Genomic DNA, 19,423 nt, shown 5'->3' on the forward strand with positions numbered 1-19,423 from the left:
AGAGCAAAGGTTGACTTTTGAAATACCCTGCGTGGTAACACAAAGGGACGACAGTCACCTGAGAGGTTCAATTAAGTCATGAATCTACTAAAAACACTCAGTGGAATGACAGCAAATAGTGGCTTGGCAAAAGTTGGTAACTATATCATAAAACTTAGTAAGACTTTAACAGCAAAACCCAGAAGATATAACTGTTATGTGCCCAGAATAAAGTTAGAAAAGAGAAAGAGGAAAAGGAGAGAGAGATAGGTTAAGATATCAGAAGAAAGGTGAGATCTCACCACTCCATTGTTCCAGGTTGTGGTAGGTACAAAACTTCATTAATGCCACGCAGCACACACACACGCACACACCCCATGATGAAAAACACACAAACATGCCAAGTGTCCCAAGTGAGGAAGTTTTATAACCCAGCCCGTTTGCATGCGAGATAGGACAGGGTGATTCATCCCCTCCCTCCGCTTGCTCTTCCTGCTAATTGAGAAGATTGTTCCAGAAATGAGTCAGTGGTCAAAAAATGAGAGGAATGGTTGCAGTGCTGACCACAAGTGAGTTGTTTTGTCTGTTAGGGGCAGCTGGTGGTTCGTGATTTCTCCTCGTGGTTGATTGTCCACTAGCTGACCCATCTTGGTCATCCCAATTAACCAGGAGACCTTGGTTCTTTATCTCAAAAATGTATGCCTTTGTTTGTCAAAGACCTTGAGGGGAAAATAGAGAGTGTCTGCCTTCACAGCCACCTATCTTCTCCTGTCCAAAGTTGCAAAAACCAGCTGTTTAAGGCGTAACAAATACCATTAATGAGCCCTTTGTTGTGCAGGGGATGGCAGGGTGCTCAGGGCTGTCACAGCCTCTCTGCCTTTTGCCTGAGCCCAGGGGACATTTAGGAATGAGGCACTGCAGTGTCTAAGTAGCCCTGGGTGTCTGATCCTGTAAATATTTTCAAAGTGTGCCTAGTACCTAAGGACAAGGTTGTGCTCCGATGCAAAACGCAGCAGAGGCTGCTGTACTTTAGAGCAAGCGTTAGAGAAAGGGGAGGTTGGTGAAGTCCCACCTGCCTTCCTCTCCTCCTTCCTGGGCTTCCACTGCTCCATCTCCCAGGGGTTTTCTTAAACAGCAAAATGAACTGACTGAAAAAGAGACCTTGTTGTGTAGTTTGGGCTCTTCTTGCTGCTTTAAAACCAGTTCTTGTTGACACCCCTCTGTGGCTTCCCTGAGAGCTGCAGCGGTGGAGAGCCTGTGGGTCTCCTTGCAGGTAACGGCAGGGAGGGGATTGTTCCAGGGCTGCCCAGCCTTCCCAGCTGCAAATTCCCGGCCAAAGTATTATATGCCAACCATGCAGAATGTGGAGTGTTTCTCTTGGAGAGTTTGAGGTGGTAAGAGCCCCGTTTGCTGCACAAGTACTTGCGTGATGTCTCCCCCAAGTTTCGTTGCTCCTGGTGACCTTTTTTTTTGGTTGTTTCCCAGGTGGAACAATCTGTAACCAAAGCACAAGAGCTGGAAAGGCTGTCTAACAGCAGTCTGAAGATACATCTGGAGACCTGCCATACGTGTTCTGTGGAAGAGTCACCAAAAGGTCCCGGTGCTGAAAGAGAAAAGGAGGCGAAGGAGCAGCACTGGAACCCAGAGCCTCCGCCCTCCCCCAGCCAGGCCGAGGGGACAGGGGACACCCCCCGAGACACAAACACGGGTGGGAGCAGCTGCCAGGACTTCCTGAGGTTGTCCCCTGGCAAGGAGGTGATGAAAGAAATGTCCAGAGTGAAACGAGAGGTTTGTTTAACCTTAGTTGAATTTCTTTGCCCGTGGAGGGATGTGGATTGTAGGTTTTACCATCTGATGCAGCACTGTTCTTCTGCGGGCTGTAAAACACGTCTGCCAGCTTTGTGTGGCTGTGTGGCTGTACACACATGCCAGTCGCTGCGTTGGGTGCTGCCCAGTTTATTTCCTGCCATACTTTAGCTGTATGTGTACTAGAGAAAGGTAAAATGCTACTTTATTGCTGGAACAGAGTGCCTGGGAGGACTGAGGAAATCTGTTCTGCTTTCCAACAGCAAGAAGAAAAAATGTCTGAAATGGGAAGACGCCAGCTGACCCTTTTTGCTGAGCACAACCGTAGTTCTGACCTTTCAGATATTTTGGAAGAGGAAGAAGAAGATGAATTGTCTTCAGAAGCTCTGGAAGAGAAGAAATGGGACCAGAGGGAGCCGTGTTACCGAGAGAATGGGGAGAAGGTAAATTGTAGCACGATGATGCTTGCGGGGAGCACCAGTGCAGCCATCCCATGTCATCAGCTCACAGGAGGAGGTGCTGGTCAGTGCTTGGCAGAGTTCCTACCTGCTCTGCTTTTACTCCCAGTGTTGTCTTAACCTAGTGAAAACGCAAGTTCTTTGTGAGAAGGAAGTGCGTTTATCTGTAATTAAGGTACCCAGGGTTTAGTTAGTTGGAAAACCACAAAATATGTAATGTGAACTTCAGAACCCAGGGTTAAAAATCAGTCCTGTTGATCAAGTTCTTAACATAAACAGTGAGCACACAGGAATCTGTGAAGTCCACCTGTCTGTAGATCTTGTACCAATCCAGCACTGGGCCCTTGTGGCCAGGAAGGCCAATGGGACCTGGGGTGGATTAGAAGTGGGGTGGTCAGTAGGTCCAGAGAGGTTGTCTTGCCCCTCTACTCTGCCCTGGTGAGACCACATCTGGAATATTGTGTCCAGTCCTGGGCCCCTCAGTTCCAGAAGGACAGGGAACTGCTGGAGAGAGTCCAGCGCAGCCACGAAGATGCTGAAGGGAGTGGAGCATCTCCCGGGTGAGGAAAGGCTGAGGAGCTGGGGCTCTGGAGCTGGAGAAGAGGAGACTGAGGGGTGACCTCATTCATGGGGATCAATATGGAAAGGATGAGTGTCAGGAGGATGGAGCCATGCTCTTCTCGGTGACAACCAATGATAGGACAAGGGCCAATGGGTACAAACTGGAACACAGGAGGTTCTATTTAAATATGAGAAGAAACTTCTTCATGGTGAGGGTGCCAGAGCCTGGCCCAGGCTGCCCAGGGAGGTTGTGGAGTCTCCTTCTCTGCAGACATTCCAACCCGCCTGGACACCTTCCTGTGTAACCTCATCTGGGTGTTCCTGCTCCGGCGGGGGGATTGGACTGGATGAGCTTCCGAGGTCTCTTCCAATCCCTGACGTTCTGTGATTCTGTGATTGTTTGGTTTTTTTTTTTTCCTCCTAAAGCAAACCAGACACGTAATATTTTGGCCTCGGTCCTGCCAGCCCTCCTGATGGTGGATAACTTAGTGCAGAGACCTTGGTGCTCCCAGGAAGAATGGGTGGCTTGTAGGAGCACAGCCCTGGCTCTGCAGTTCAAGTGTTGCATGTGAGGAAATACTGGTTGAGTTGAACTATGAGCGATCACGTTAATTCATGTTATGAGTTCAAACAGTTAAAGGTAGTTAGGAGGTTATAATGCATCTGCAATGGGTAATGTGCTTAAAACTGACTGAGTGAAAGCGTGATGTGATCGTACAAGTTACGGCAGTTGAGATGAGTGTGCAGGAGGGAAGGTATTAAGCTTGGACATCTGAGAAATTTGAAAGATTTTCATGAAATGTGATATGCCTGTAAACAAGAAAGCACCCTAATTTCTTTCATGTGACCAAAGAACATCTGTAGGTCATTGATACTGCCCTGTGTGGCACGGATGGGATGGATCTGGTGAACATTAAATGGTTAGAAGACAGGCTGATGAATCTGGAGGAAATTTGCTGCCACTGCTTTTCCCCTCCTGAAGTGGGTTCTCTCCTGGTTGGGAGGTTGGACGTGCAGCGTGTCAGGAGCCCCAGGAGCGCCTGTCAGTTGGAGATGCTGGGGCTGCCTGGGAAGTGCTTGCACTGCAAAAAAATGGAAGAAAACCCATTTCCCTGGAAGGAGAAAGGAGGAAATGAGCACAGTGAGGAATGCCGTGCTTTGGCTCTTTTTCCTGGATGTTTTATTGGCCTGAATGTTGTTGGTTTTGGTTTGTTTTTTTTTTTTTTTCTGAAAAAGAAAAACCAAAACTCCATGCACTCACTGGGGTGAGCAAACTGGTGCTGCTTGACCTGCTAAAGTGCCTGTTTTCCATTCTGGCGGTGACAAGTTCATGTGAGCAGGACAAGATGGGGAGAGGGCACCAGGGGCAGGAAGCCTTAGGGCGCTGAGCTCCCGGTGCTGTTTATGGAGTGCAGAGGATGTGGCTGAAGTGGGTCAGGCCTCAGCAGGACCACTTTCCAGAATTCTGCGTATTTAGTGACATTTTGGGTTACCTCAAAACTCCTCAGCCAACTCTTTCAGGATTTGGCGGATGAAAGAATGGAGGGGCGAAATGTTTAACCTCAAATAAGTTGTTTAATTTCTGGAGCCATTTATTATATTAAAACTCAAAAGCAAACCCCACAACTTTGCAAACAGCTAAAATAGGTTGTATTTGACTTACTTTATGGTTGCACTTATAAATTCTGCATATTACTAATCAGTGCTAACGACATAGGAGCCTAGAGCACGTGTCCTGTAAAGGGAGTTTGAGCAAGCTGAGCTTGTTTGGTCCAGCAAAGATGAGGCAAATGGGAGATTTAGTAGCTGCCTACAGCTATTTGAAGGCTGGTGGAAAGGATGGGAGAGCCAAAGTCTTCTTATTCATGGCAGATGATATAAAGAGAGTCAGAAGTCCTGAGTTGCTGTTGAGGACGTTCATGTTGGAGGTGAGTACAAACTTCTTTCCCAGGGACAGGTCCCCAGAGAGGTGGGGAATCTCTGTCCTTTGGTGTTTTCAAACCTTAGATAAGCAAAGACACTGATTTACTGTTGGCAACAGTCCTGCTGCAATTAGGAGATTGAACTGGGGACCTCTGTAGGTCCATTTAGCTAATGAGAAATATAATTCGAGACCAGTTTTTGCTTGCAAAAAGTTATGGAGGTTGGAATAATCAATAGGCAGCTTACAACTGCGTTTCTTTCCCCACTGTGGTTCAGTTTTTGATAATCTCTGAACAGGCCTGCTTGTGCTTGTAGCTTAAAACATCAGTAGCTACAAATGCTTTGTAAAGTATTTGTAAATGTTTTTAGAACATATCATGATATAAATTGCCAGGAAAGTTGAGCAAGAGACCTCCAGAGGTATCTTCCAACCTAAATTACACCATGCATCTAGGATTCTACCCTTTTAAAATTCAGCAGTGTTTTCCCAACAGTTTTCTGTAACCTGCTGGGCTCTTAACCAGCTGCAAGTGAAACACGTGTCTGTGGGAGCCCTTTGAGGTAAAGGGTTTTTCATGTGTTTACGGGGCAACTCTGCTCACCTGGATTCTCAGTGCAGTTCGGTGGAGCTGGACGGTGCCGTGATGGGAAGAGCCGAGGGAAGGTGCCTTGCTGCACAGGGTCACGTCCTGTTCCGGTGCGAGGACAGGGGCTGCGGGGGGCTGGGGCTCCTGTGGGACTCGTCCCTGCCGAGGGAGGAACCAGCAGCTCCAGTGTGAGCAGCCGTGGAGGAACCTGCTCCTTCCCGATGTCCCAGAAGCTGTGGGGAACGCAGCGGGCAGGATGAAGGTGGTGCAGGTAGCTGTGCGTGCAGAGGCAGAGCCTGGCAGGGAGCTCTCCATGCATTGGCCTTTCTCGCTTTCCGCTGCATTGCTGGTTCATCTGATTGTCTTTTGCCAGGAGACCCATTGCTCTCTCTTGCTTCCTACCCTTGCTTGGCTGCAGACCACAGTCGCCGCTCCATCCTGCTGTGCTGGGAGGGAATCAGCTGTAACTTTGCCTCTTTCTAATGTTTGTTTCCTCTCTTTTTTCCTCTGCTTGTCCTGGCTGTGGCTTTTCTCGGGGGCTGGGTACAGATGGATCTTTGTGATACTGACAGTGACGAGGAGATTCTGGAGAGGATACTAGAGCTCCCGCTTCAGAAGAACCACAGCAAGAAATTGTTCAGCATCCCTGAAGTGACTGAGGATGAGGATGAAGATGAGGATGAGAGGTGTGTTACAGAGGAAAAGGCAGACCCTCAAGACTCCTCGGGAACACTTACCTACCCTTCAGGAAGGACAGAGAAGCCACTCAGCATCAAGGAGCCATTTGTAAAGGCAGGTGGGAGTAACACCTCCATGGATCTGTCCGCTCAGAGTCCGCAAGAGGAGCGTGGTGATAAGGAGAGCAGAGGGCATGGCAACCATGCGAATCCTGCCTTTGTCCAGCCGGCATGGAGTCAGAAGAAAGCAAACTGGAACTGGGGCTACCAGGAGAACGATCCGAAGTCTGGTACTGGGGCAAGTCCCGCCAGGAGCAAGAAGAAGGGAAATAATTATCGAGAGAAGGTCCGGAATCGGCCCGAGATGGGTAGGAAGAGACAGAATGATTTAACGGAGCACTGCAGTCGTCTGCTGGGCAACTGCGGCCAGATGGGAGGCGGGTTGTACAGAGCTCCAAGCCTCAGGGAAGAGCTGAACATTGTGAGCAGCGCTGGCGGTAAGGAGGGGTTTGATATGTACAGTCGTGCCAGACAAGGCGCCTTACGAAAAAATAACAAGAAAGTGGTTTCAGGGTTTGCAGAACCTGCTGTGAGGGCAACACGCTGCTCCAGCCCCAGGAGCCTGGAAATAGACATTGAATACGACTCTGAAGATGATCAAGATTCGAGCTGCGCGTCCCCCCCTGAGAGCAGGCTGTGGCCAGAAACATCTCAGAGCTGCCAGGGGGACTGGAGCGATTGCTCCAGTCAGTCCGAGGTTGCCCACACAGGTGGCAGAACGGACCTGACCAGACTGGAGATGGTGGAAGAGCAGAGGATAGAGTGGGCTGGGTCTCCGAGCCAGCGCCTGCGGTTCTACTGCCGGGAGAAGGAAGCCCTGAGGTGTGAGAGCAGTTCGGAGGAGCAGGGCTGGGAGCTGGACTGTAAGTCACCTGGCTGGAGAAAGAGGCTCGAACATCCTTCGAAGGGGATACATAGCACCTCCTTGCACAAAAGGGTTGGGTGACTTTTCCTATTCTGGCTTTGAAGCAGCTTGCAGTGGTGTGAGCTTCCCTCTGCTTCCCTGGCCTGCCTCTGTCCTGCTTTGTTCAGTGTTGTCCAGAGAAAGGACCCTCCTTTAGGACTGTCTGGAAGAATATGTGAGAGATTCGGTAGTTCTGTGCTGCTCCGTGGCTTTTATTGTATTAGCTGCTTCTGCTTTTCCTGCTGAATGACCGAGTGTCACCGATGCAGTATTCCTTTTTGCACTGGGTCTTCCTCCCCATGTCAGGAGGCTGTGGGACCCAAAAAAAATCCCTGGTGAAATAAGCTGATTTGGGCCAGCTCTGTGTAGATGCTGACTGTCACGTCATTGCTCCCCTCAAAACGCCCTTTTCATGCATCCTCACGCTCCCCAAGGGGGTCGTCACTGGGGCCGGGCAGGCTGCCTGCCCGGATTTAGTTCTGTTTTCCAGCTCCCTTGGTATTTTCAGCTCTCGAGTGTCCCTGAAGAGGAATGTTGCATTTGGATGCGCTGCTCTTTGTGGAGTGCGTTTGGGCTGAGCGCTGGCCGGGCGAGTCACAGGGCAGAGGCTGCTGCTTAACTCTGTGCTGGTTCCTGTTGCAGGCGCCCCGTCACAAAGATCCCAGGGGCCAAGAGCCGCTCGGCGCAGCCGCCTGGCAGGGTCCCAGCAGGAGACGGAAAAAGAGCTTAAGAAGAAGCCAAATGCAGAAACCTTTGCTCTCTAGTCCAGGTGAGCAAGCAGCGGGGGGATGCTGGTAGGTGCCTTTGAGCCGTGCAGGGCTACAGCTGGGGAATGGAGCTGACATTATCTCTGGTGTGTCCTTGTCTGCACACAGGTCCTCCAAGGAGCACAGCTTCAGAAACCTCTGTTAAAGATGATGGCATTCGAATATTTGTGGCTCTCTTTGACTATGATCCTGTTTCTATGTCTCCTAACCCTGATGCGGCAGAAGAGGAGCTCCCGTTTAAGGAGGGGCAGATCCTGAAAGTAAGAGCACACCTTATTGAGCATCTTCTGCTCTGTATGGATCCATCTGATGTTCCAGGGACACTATAAACCTTGGGAGGCAGAGCCTCCTTCATTTCGGGAGTTTCCTTAGCGTCCCTTTCTCCTGTCTCTGTATGTCTCAGTCCCTGGAGCATCAACAGTCTCTGGCCTTTTCCCTCACAGGTGTGTGGAGACAAGGATGCTGATGGCTTTTACAGGGGGGAATGTGCAGGAAGGGAGGGATATATCCCCTGTAACATGGTATCTGAAGTCCAGGTGGAGAATAATGAAATGAAGAAGCAGCTCTTGAAGCAAGGATTCCTTCCTGCTGACACACCAATGGAGAGCATAGGTACTGTATGTCCTTTATGTGTCTGCCGTGCTATCGCCAGTGTATTTCTTTGCTGGAATGTGGAAAGCTCAGTTGTGCTGTCAAGCTGTGTGGCCAGTGGAGCCCCGCAAAATGATCTCTAGGGCTGGTCCCTGGGATCTGAAGGCTTGTTTAGTGGCTATTGCAGTGGCAAGGAGGGAGGTCTCGATGGATGAGGGAGGCAGATGTTCCGAGGTCTCAGTTCTACCTGTCTCTGCTGCAGCACAGCGCTGCCTGAGGCTGCTGGAGCTGTTCTGTGTCCGACAACTCAGCACGGAGTGTGAATGGGGCTGATCTGCATGAGAGAAGGGCAAACAAAAAAGTTTGAAGAGCAGCTGAAGGATGTGAGGGAGAGTTTTCACTTCTGTATTCTCTCCTTTGTTTTGCAAGTCTGTAATGGAACCCTTATAATCACAGAACAGTTTAGTTGGAAGGGACCTTCAAAGCTCCCCCAGTGCCCCCCCTGCCATGAGCAGGGACATCTGCACCAGCTCAGGTTGCTCAGAGCCCCGTCCAGCCTGGCCTGGGATGTCTCCAGGGATGGTTCATCCCCCACCTCTCTGGCCAACCTGGGCCAGGCTCTCACCAGCCTCAGGGCCAACAATTCCTTCCTCATGTCCGGCCTGAATCTCCCTCCTTTAGGTTAAAACCATCACCCCTTGTCCTATTGCAACAGACCCTGCTCAGAAGTTTGTCTCCATCTTTCTTATGGACCCCTTTTAAGTCCAGAAAGGCCGCAATAAGGTCTCCCCGGAGCTTCTCTTCTCCAGCTGAACACCCCAACTCTCCCCGCCACAGAGGTGACCCTGCCCCTGGGTGAGAGAATCTCTGGCTTGGGAATACGGAGGAAGATGGGGGTGGACTTGTGGGGAAGGAAAGGTGTGAGACAGCAAGGCAGGCAGGAGTGCACAAGGAGCAGGTCTGGTCCTGGGGCTCTTCCTCACTCCCTCCCTGAAGGACGTGGTTCGGTGCTTTATGCACTGCAGACTTTGCTGTTTCTTCCTGCTCATGTGCTCAGGGAGAGAGGAACCTTCTCTGGGATATGCAGCCACCAGAGTTTGGGCTGAGTTAGAATCCCAGAATCATTTTGGTAGGAAGAGACCCTTAAGATCATCAAGTCCAACTGTTCCCCCAACCCTGGCACTGACCCGTGTCCCTGAGAACCTCATCTCCCTGTCTGTTCAACCCCTCCAGGGATGGTGACTCCACCACTGCCCTGGGCAGCCTGTTCCAATGCCCGACAGCCCCTTGGAGAAGAAATTGTTCCTAATAAGGAAAAATTAGGCTGCAGTTCAGAGGTTGTGAGCTGCCCCAAGACTGCTGGCAACATATTGGTGGCCCAGGGCCTGTCCCGTATCCCGCCCATCTCTCATCCTGCACCTCTGTGTACTCTCCGCTACTACTCGTTAAAACCAGAGGAAATTCTTGTTTGGGCTGAGCGTGATTCCCCCACCAGTTCAGCAGGGTAAACCAGCCCTAATGCGGGTCTGATGGCCCAGCTGAGCCCTGGCACTGACTGAGCTTTCCGCTGCCTGTCGCAGGCTGTGGAGGGAAAAAACAACCAAGCCAAAAGGAAAAAAAAAAAAAAAGAAAAAGCAGGAATCCCAATGTTTCCATTTCCCTGCAGTGCTGACAGTGCCCAGCTCCTACACGTGGGTCTCTGGAAGGCTGGTCCTGGGGAGCACGGGGGTCAAAGGCACCTGATGCTTTCATTTTGTGGCTACGTGATTTTTTGGTAGGTTTGTGTCCTTTGCCCTCTCTCATGCTAAGGAGAGATTTGAGTAAGGCTTTTTTTCCACATTTGGGACATTCATAAAGTTTCTCCTGCATGTATCCTCTGGTGCCCAGACATGGCTGCATGCTGGTGGCCCTTGTCCCTGTGTGGATATACAAGGCTCCTTGTCCCCTGCCCCGCTGCCTACTCTCAGAAGAATGGAAGAACTTAATAGCTCTGAGGCTTCATGAGACGTAGTGAGTTTGGAAGTTTTCAGGAGGGTGGTGGTAGTGAAAAAGATGGACCTTATGCATATGCGCAGGGAGTAAACTGTGTTTCCTCAGGCAACCAGGCTGGCCGTACATCTGCTGTTTTCCTGCTGCCATAAGCCCATATTACAGCCTTGTCACTAAGAAAATGCCTTGGAGGGTTGGCCTGGGGGCTCGTCCAGCAGTGATCCTGCTTGGTGCAGGAGTTTTAGCCAGAGACCTCCCCAGGTCCCTTCCCACCTGAGTGAGCTGATGGGCTTCACCTCACTTGGCATTTTTCAGGTGTTAATGGTAGAAGGTCTTATTTTACCCTTCTGATGCTGCTTGTGAAAGATAAAGTGCGGAGAAGCAGCAAAGTTGGATGTGTACCGTGGTGTGGCTCATGGGCATCAATACAGTGTGGGTTTCTGTGTGTATCTGGGATGTGGGTCAGGCCTCGTCTGACTCCACATACAAGTGGAGATTTGGGCTTTGCCCGTGAAATCGCGGTGTCTGCTTCCCGGGGGAGGCACGTCCTGCTGCTCTGTTGCCTGGTCACTCTTCAGGATGCTTTTCACTTTCCATTCACTGTCTGTTTCTCTTGTCTATTTATTTGCTTTTTTGGATTTTTATTAAGGAAATGGCACATTTTCTCCACCTCCACGCCGCCAATCCGTCCCTCCTCCAAAACCTAGACGCTCCAAGAAAGGTCTGTGTCAGCCACTGCTTCCTCTTTGATTTTTGCTGTAGGATTACAGACTGCATTGAATTTTTACTACTTGCTTACAGGACCCTCAGATGTTTGTCTCTGTACAACTGCTAGGAAGTGGAAAGAGAGCCCATCCCTATGCTGGTGTTAAGTTTTTAACAACAGTGATGTCTTCTGTAGTTTTGGAGCTTGACTTCTGCTTCATGTTATGCCCCTGAGTCATGGTTACTGATGTAGACTTTGAGTTGCATGAGCAGTTTGCTTCTGTTGTTTGCTGCCTTTGTCATTGTTCTTTTTATTGTCGTTTGTCAGTTTGTGTTGTGGTCACTTTTGAAAGATGAATACCCACTGATGAGATGTTTCCTTCCCCAGCAGGGCTGGATAAACAGAAGTACAAGTCTCATCCAGGTGAGAATTGCTCTTCCTTACTAAGAGAAGAGGGTTGGTACCTTTGCATGATTGTTCTACAGACACATTTTGTGATCCAGGGCCAATGCAAGACCCTGTAGTGCTCCTTCAGGGCTCTGGCTGGTCCCGGAGGATAAACTTTGTAGCTCAATAGCAAAGTGTCGTGGGAGGCGGAGGAGAAATGCCCATTTGAGACACGGTGAAGAGGCTGCTGTCCTCTGCGTGTGTATATACATGTGTGTATAAATGGAAAATGTAAAATAACACATTCCGTATATATAGACAGGATACCAGGATGCTGGAATGGGGAGATGTGCCCAGTTCTGTGCTTGTGAGGTGATACAGGAGGTCAGAAAACTGTTTTACCTGGGGCCTTTAAGATCTCCCTCCCATTCAGTTGCCATTCACTTTCCCCCAGTATTCTTTTTGCTCAGTCCACTCCAAGAACAGTGAAGGAGTTGCTCTGATTTGAAATTTTGTCTTAGAATGTCCAGCTCAGGGTAGATTGTTTTATTTTTGTCCTGCAGACCAGCAACATCATGACTTTGGAGCTGAACTGCTGACTCCTCGAAGTATGGTGGCTGTCTTTGACTATAACCCTAAGGAGAGCTCTCCAAATGCAGATGTAGAGGTAACACCCAGCTGCTCCCTCCTCTTACAGGCTTCTTTTTCCTCTCTGTTTTCTTCCATCCCAACACACTTAGCACGTTGGTCAAAACCAAGATGATGGTAGCTTGGTAACAGACCTGCTAAAAAGGGGTTGGCTGAGGTTATAAAATGTAGAGTTTGTTCTGTCATGCATTCTCTGGTAACAGTGTTCTGTTATCTGTGAAGAATATGAAGCTGTATATTCCTCATGATGGTCAGTATGTGTCTCAGTGAAACTACGTGAGCATCTCGTGGCCTCGTAGCATCCCCTAGTGCAGGGATGTCAAACTCATTTTCATCAGGGGCCACATCAGCCTCGCGGTTGCCTTCAAAGGGCCGAACGTAATTTGGGGACTGTATAAATGTAGGAGTGGTTACATTTATACAGCCCTAAAATTACATTCGGCCCTTTAAAAGCAACCATGAGGCTCATGTGGCCCCCGACGAAAATGGGTTTGACAGCCCTGCACTAGCGCTTAGACAGGATTTCACAGATTTGGGCAGGAGGAAGCAGCCCCTGCTGTTGGCAACTGATCCAGGGCAGCCTCTGGGAAAAGCAAAAAACTGCTTAAGGCTTTGAATGGATTTCTGATATTTAAGGTGAGCACACCTTTTGTGTTAACTATCTGTGTAGGTCTTTGTTCAAGCAAGAAGACTTAGCTCCAATGTAGTGGACCAGTCTTCTGTGTTATTGATTTTCAAGCATACAATCCAAACAGTATTTTTGTGGATACGTGTTTCAGGTGGGAAGATTGCAATGCAGAATTCTGTCTGCAAAAAACCTTTTTAAGTTAGAACATATTCTGTTCTCTGGTCCTCCACAGTGATGTTAGTCTGCTCTGAGCAAACAGAAACATGGAGTTCTTTCCATGTATCCAGGAGTGTATGGCCAAGAGGAGGCACAGGCCAGGTGATGCTTGCCTCCCAAACTGTCTTGTGAGCAAGACAGGCTGCTTCTGAGGACAGTGTTTTAGGGATGGTAGATTATCTTGGGAGAGATACAATGAGAGCGTGTATCAACCAGCATCCATATAGGTATTCATACACCCAGCCAAAGAGCACTTTGGGCCCGTGTCAGCAAGAAGATGACCGTACTTTTCACAATGATTAGGTCTTCCTAGAACCCTCCCTGTGGACAGAGCTCAAATTGTTGAAACAAGCTGGTGCGGTTCTGTTGCATCGTTGGAGATGCTCGCTGTTCACACTCCCACATCTGGTCACCAGTTTTACCAGAAGGCTGCAGCTGCTGTTTGGGAACTTGCACCATGACGCAGTGGGCTCAGCTGTGCCGTTCTGGGAGTGAAGTTCCCTACAAGTGTTTTTCTGCTAGAGCAAAGTAAGTCTCAGCCAACAGCATCGTTGCAGCCTCCAGCGATAAATTGAGTACTAGGGATAGAATAAGGTAAAATATTAGAGGTAGGTCCCTTCCAGCCAGCACTTCTGCGGATAAAGCCAGTGGGATACAGCCTGTTCGGAGACATCAGATGGATCTGATGGTGAAAGGTCGTGTGTGCTGTGCGGTAATCTTCCGTTTCCAGGTCAGATTTTCCCATTTGTATACATTTGTATGCATTCCTGCTGGTGACTAATCCCTGAGCGTTGCATACAGAACAGGCTCCTCCAGGGGAACGGGATTTAGTACTTATATTTAAAGAAATTAAAGGTGTTTCTGGTGCTCATTCAGTTTTTTCTCAACATACCTTTCCAGAACAGGGGTTAGGTACTGTTTTGAAGCCTTATTAAAATTGTTTAAGAAACAGGATTTGCTCTTGTCTTAGTTTATAAAATGCTTCCTTAGCACTGGATTCCACAGTTAGGACTTGAGTTGCTCTTTGGCATCCTGGTCCTGCACATCTTAACACAGTGGCCTCCCTCTCTCAGGGTGCGATTATGCAAGAAGCCCAGGGTGACCTTGTGTTTCTGGTGAGGATTTCCAGGCAGCTCTTCTCCTGTGACCATTGTTCTCTTGCTGTTTGCAGGCTGAACTGACTTTCAGTGCCGGGGACATTATCACTGTGTTTGGGTCCATGGATGATGACGGATTCTATTATGTAAGTAGAGGGGTTGAGAAGGTCCTGGGGCTCCGTCTGCGATCGTTGGAGTCCATCTAGTGGCAGGAGAGCAGAAATCAGGGAACGAAGTATTTTGCTTTTGGAAAACAAACCTTTATCTGCTTAGTGCAGGGCACATTGTCCCTGGCAGTCCTGTAGACCAAATATCCAAATGGTTCTGAGTTTGCATAACTTGACCGCAGGTTTCCCAAAGTCTAGCATACGTTTTTCTCTACATACATCAGCTGAATCGGTATCTGCTGTAAGTTGGTTTGTCACCAAGCACTCAGACACGAGTTTTCACCCAGGGCAGGAGGCTAGAATGGTAACATCAGAATAGAAATGTATGTTGACCCCCATCTGGCCACACTTCAACAAGCGCTGGTAGCTGTTTAATTTATGGTCCATGCCTGGGGGCTGTGCCTGCCAACGAGCCGTGTGCTGGACACGGTCCTCGGCCCTTGGATCATCCACCTTTTCCTGCACAGAAAGTGACATGTCCTCACATGTCAAAGCTGAGGTTCAGCTCCAGGTAAAGTCTGGAGGGATCACTGTGAACGTTTGGTTTGATTTCTTTTATAGCGTTGGCCAAACAGCATTGCCGGGGTTGTTTTTGTCTCACTCGACACCTTCTGTTGCACTGGAGACAGTTTTTGAGGCATACAGCCAAGCTTGCTGTGAAGCTCTGGACCTCAGTGAGCACTGAGGCAATGCCTGCAGCACATTGTAGCAACAGTACCTCATTCTTTATAAAATAAATGAATACCAGAGCAAATCAAAGGCCTTTAGAAAGCTTGTGGCACAGCCGTATTCCAGTTGCTTCCAGGACAGCAGTGGATGTTTTTTGAGTTTGTAGAAGTGACCGTGTTGCTGGAATACATTCGTCACAGCTTGCTGCTGTCTTCCTTTATTCTGTGGGTTTGTGCACTGAATTATTCCACAACCGAGCAAGGATGTGAGTTGTGAAATTTGCTGAGGATCCTTCCAACATGAGCGTGTTCCTGGGTGTCTCTCAGGCCGTAGCCTGGCCGTCTGCATGGGGCTGCTCCTCTTTATTGTTTCTCCATCAACGAGGAATCTGATGTGAGAACTGAATGTTGGTCTTGCAGGGAGAGCTGAACCAGCAGAGAGGTCTCGTCCCGTCCAACTTCCTGGAAGCCGTCACTTCTGATGGAGGCCCGGTCGAGGAACTTCATTCAAAAGATAAAGAGGCTTTTCCGCTGAGTTCTGAGAGCCAGGTAAGGTTGCGTGACACTGCATAGTGCAGACGTCCAAACCGTGATGTGGCTGGAGATCGGGCATGGCACAGCATGCAGCATCTGGTGCAGTCATGGAAATTGTTGTGTGCAGCTCAGTTCATCCCATGGGAGATGCTCAAAAGTTTTGAGGGGAGTGCTAGGAGCTCAGCTTGAAGACTTACCTGTAGTGCAAAAAGAGGCACAAAGCAACGACGTCCACTGGGCCCTCAGTCTGGTCAGTTGAAGAAAGAGCATCCCAGGTCCCACCAGCAGATTCTTTAGATCCACAGAAAAGTCAGTGTTAAAATGCTGCTGCAGGCAAAGCAGTTCAGGCAGCTCCCCAGACACATGAAATTCCTCAGATATGCTCATATCCCTGCCACAGGGTTCTGGAGTTATCAACACCAGTGTTCTCCCACCTGTCCTGAGTTTGCTATGTCTTAATCCAGTCCGAGGTGCTTTCAGACAAATTCGAAACACGCTGGGGAGCTTCCCAAACAGGTCTGTGGGGTGGATCCTGAGGTTTTGAGAGCAACCCACAAATGCAGGGAATTCAGAAGCTGAGCTAACTAACCCCTTGCAGCATTACTTGGCTGATACTCTGGAAAAAAATGCTTAAATGGGAGATTTGGGTCATCTGCCAGATTCAGTGTGTCCTCAGTGGGTGAGGCCGAAACTGTGGCACCTCCCTGGTCACTCTTGTGCTGTGTCATTCCAGAGAATGGGAGGCGGGGAGGGACACAGTTTGGTCCCAGCTCACATGTACTCAGCCTTCAGTTTTTCCTGGGAGGTTATTTGTACTGTCAAGTGGTGCCAGACCCAAAAAAGTGTGTAAGAGCAGGTCCAGGCTGGTTTTGAGCTCGTCCTTAAGGAAGTACCTGGTCCTGAATCCTCCTCTGTAGAGCTCTCCACTGGTGCCACCCCAGCTTTCCTGCTTTCTGCAGCATTCCTTGTCCGGTTTTTGGTGTTCCTTGTCCTGTTTCTCGTGCTCAGCTCTTTCTTTTCTCTGTACCCACCTCCCATCTCTTCAAATAATGTCTGATCTCCCTTAGGCTTCTCCTGCAGCCCCACCTCTTGCTTCCAGGCATTTCAAGCTTTGTGGGTGCAGGGGCGGCATTAGAGCCTCGATGCCTTCTTACAAAGAGCAAGCAGCAGGCCTCACTCCGAAATAAGGTTTGTGGGTAGTCTGTTGGATCATCTAAACTCAGAAGTTGTGTGGGTCCCTTGCACTTACCTTTTAGGATACTCAGTCCTTTTTCTCCAAGCCCATAGTGCTGGTCAAGGCTGAGGAATCAGAGGTGATTAAGCTGATACTACCAGGGTTTAAGAGCCCTGAGGTTACACGAATCCAAGCGTTCAGAGTGGATTTTCTTCTTCAGTGTCCCTCTCAGAATGATTTACTCTTTCCAAATTGCTCATCTGTTGGAACAGAGGGTGCCAAAGGAACCAGTAAAATTAAAAGAGGTTGAATTCATAGTGTAGCTTATTACAGATCTAACCCTCCTCTCTGGTGTCAACCAGCAGCATCAAGGACCCATTTCAGATGCCAGGGGTTGTTATTCAGCCTCAGCTCAAGTCCTCTCAGAATCTATAGGGAGATTCAGGAAACCTTGAGGGCTCGGACAGCTGAGCCCCTTGCTGATAGGAAGGGTTTGGCTCAGCTGATGGTGTTTTATTTAAGGCGGGTAAGAGAAAGCAACTTCGCTGATAAACAGGGTAACATATACAATAAATCTGCAAGTATTCCTATTTGCATCCCTCTCTTCCATTTTACTGGTGAGGAAACTGTGACACCAGTTTGCCAGGGACCTCACAGGGTAAGGAGGTCCTGCCGGCTCTGCCGCTGAGCAGCACGAGCTGCCCCCGCTCGCTGTCCTGCAGTTGCTGCCGCTCCGCTTTCCTCTCCCCTTCCCACCCATGCTGGCTTCAGCAGCGGGTGATTGTTCCCCTGGACACACCAGTTTGGTCCAGATATCCCTGCGTGCTCCAGGCTACAGTTCCTACAGTTCATGACACCTTTTTTTTTTTTTTAACAGAAAAGCCTTTCAAATGTGATGAAGGCACCCCATATAAAACAGATATGTTCCGGGCTTGCCTGCCCTTTGGACTTTTCCATTTGTCTCCACTTCTCTCTGCCAGGGACCCCACAGGCTGCCCCTTGCCTTGGTCTGACGTTGGGTCTGCAGAGCAGGAACCTGCAGCCTCAGGGACAGGCTTGATTTGCTAAGTTGGGTGCTTGGCTGATCCATGAGACCTTTGTAGTCTGAAATCTGGGAACCTGGAAAATTGAGTTGATGATGTTTAAGCCAGCTTTATTTCAGTGGGAACCCACGTGAACTGCGTAGGCATGACTTTGGATGCTTCTGTGTATGACAGACTGGCTCCTGCCCTGGCACACCTGCCCTGGGGGATTCAGGCTTAGCATGTGCAGTCCTGCTCCTGCTTGGGCTTTGCAGTCCAGCTCTATCTGACCAGCTTCCAAACGTGAAGGGCATGTTTGGCTCCTTTTAAAATCGATACATTTACCTGCTCATAACCAAGCTTGTATTACTTAACTACACTTAAGTATGTTTAGTGATTAGCAAGGAGAGACAGAACCTGACCCCTCTGACCCCGCTGAGTTTTTGCTCTGTCACATCGTCCCTGCCTATGGGTAGAACTCCTGATGGGTAAGGCAGAAGAAATACCTCCTCCTCCTGTAAAACGTATATATTCTAAGGGCCATCTCTGAACTGGAATGAGCTCTCACAGTGCTACAGCCCTGCCTGGGGCTTTCCAAACCCCAGTGATGTATTCACTCCAGAGAGTTTAGGAACTTGCTTGTTATGTGCAATACACACTGAAGCACCTTTGCCACTGCTGTTTGGCATGTGGGGAGTGGAGAGTATGCAAAAAATCACCCAAGGCAAAAGGTGCATGATGATGTTTGAGTTTTCGGAAAGGCAGCACAGCAAAACAGACTCCTGTCACATTTACAGTCCCAGCGTGTGACCTGACCCGTTGGGGAGCACGTGTGTGCACCATGGGATCACAGCAGAGCTTCGGACGTGTGTTAAAGCTTGTTCCAGTCTAACAGAAGCTTCTCCAGTATGATCATGAGTGATTTTTAAATGGCTTGTAACTTCTTGGATTTGATGTTTTCACCCTGTTATTCGCACTTCCCTTCTCCCTGCTGCTGTGCCAAAGGCCTGAGAATAAGGACAATTGACTTTCCAAATTGAACTGGGGAAGGTGGAGCGTTTTGAATTATTTCCGAGTAAATCTTAAAATGCTGGCAACTGAGAAAGGTGAAACGCACTCAGGCTGACAACATTTGGGGAATAGACTGAGCAATAAATACAGCTCAAAGAGGAGTATCCAAGAAGTTACGATCACAAACTGGGGCCCTGAAACACTCATGCTCATCAACTTACAGCAGTTACTTTAATGGCTGTGGCTGTCGAATGAATATTTTTGCATCAGTAATACACAGTTTATTTCAAAGACTGATTGTAAAGCACCTTCAGAAAGTGTTTGATTCTAATTGATTTCATGTATTTATTTCTGCCTGTATTATGCACCGTGACGGTTTTTTTCTTCAGAGAATGAGGAAGAGAAGAGTCCAGTGATAGATATGAATGATACATAGAGAGAGAGCAACCATGTAAGTCTGTGTGAGAAGATCTCTTTAATCTCCTGCTCAGCCTAGCGTATTCACAGGTCCTGCACTGCAGTTTACTCCTTTTCTTGCTTGAAGTTTCACAGGCTGCAAGTCCAGCTTCAAATCCTTTGGTGACAGACCTTTACCTGCCAGATTGGCTCTGTCTTAAAGACAAGCCCTGATCTGTTCAGTGTGTGAAACGTAATTGGAACAATTATCTGGTGGTTTTGGGGGCAGTGATGGGACTGTGCTGGATATTCAGTTTAGAACAGATCTGCTCTGTAATTCAGCCCCCCCTGTTCAAGCAAATCAGCAGCTAAAGCTTTGTTGAGCCTTTGCAAGATCCTGCTCAGGCCAAGCACAGCCCGTATTCAGCCGGTGATTTTTTTTTTTCTTCTTGATTTCACTCTTTCCT

At 48.9% G+C, this 19,423-nt stretch overlaps 1 protein-coding gene across 1 annotated transcript in view; it reads left to right on the plus strand.

Annotated features, from left to right (window-relative positions):
• Nucleotides 1-19,423, plus strand: part of TSPOAP1 (TSPO associated protein 1) — a 74,875-nt gene that overhangs the window by 49,702 nt on the left and 5,750 nt on the right. The window contains exons 19-29 of the mRNA XM_065646840.1: nt 1,465-1,767; nt 2,049-2,228; nt 5,864-6,988; nt 7,598-7,724; nt 7,831-7,982; nt 8,166-8,334; nt 10,952-11,023; nt 11,399-11,431; nt 11,959-12,062; nt 14,059-14,130; nt 15,240-15,368. Of these exons, the coding sequence (XP_065502912.1) occupies nt 1,465-1,767; nt 2,049-2,228; nt 5,864-6,988; nt 7,598-7,724; nt 7,831-7,982; nt 8,166-8,334; nt 10,952-11,023; nt 11,399-11,431; nt 11,959-12,062; nt 14,059-14,130; nt 15,240-15,368 (2,466 nt within the window). The remainder of the gene's footprint in view (nt 1-1,464; nt 1,768-2,048; nt 2,229-5,863; nt 6,989-7,597; nt 7,725-7,830; nt 7,983-8,165; nt 8,335-10,951; nt 11,024-11,398; nt 11,432-11,958; nt 12,063-14,058; nt 14,131-15,239; nt 15,369-19,423) is intronic.

Source organism: Caloenas nicobarica, chromosome 17, assembly GCF_036013445.1.
Source record: "Caloenas nicobarica isolate bCalNic1 chromosome 17, bCalNic1.hap1, whole genome shotgun sequence".
In the NCBI taxonomy this organism is placed as follows: Eukaryota; Metazoa; Chordata; class Aves; order Columbiformes; family Columbidae; genus Caloenas; species Caloenas nicobarica.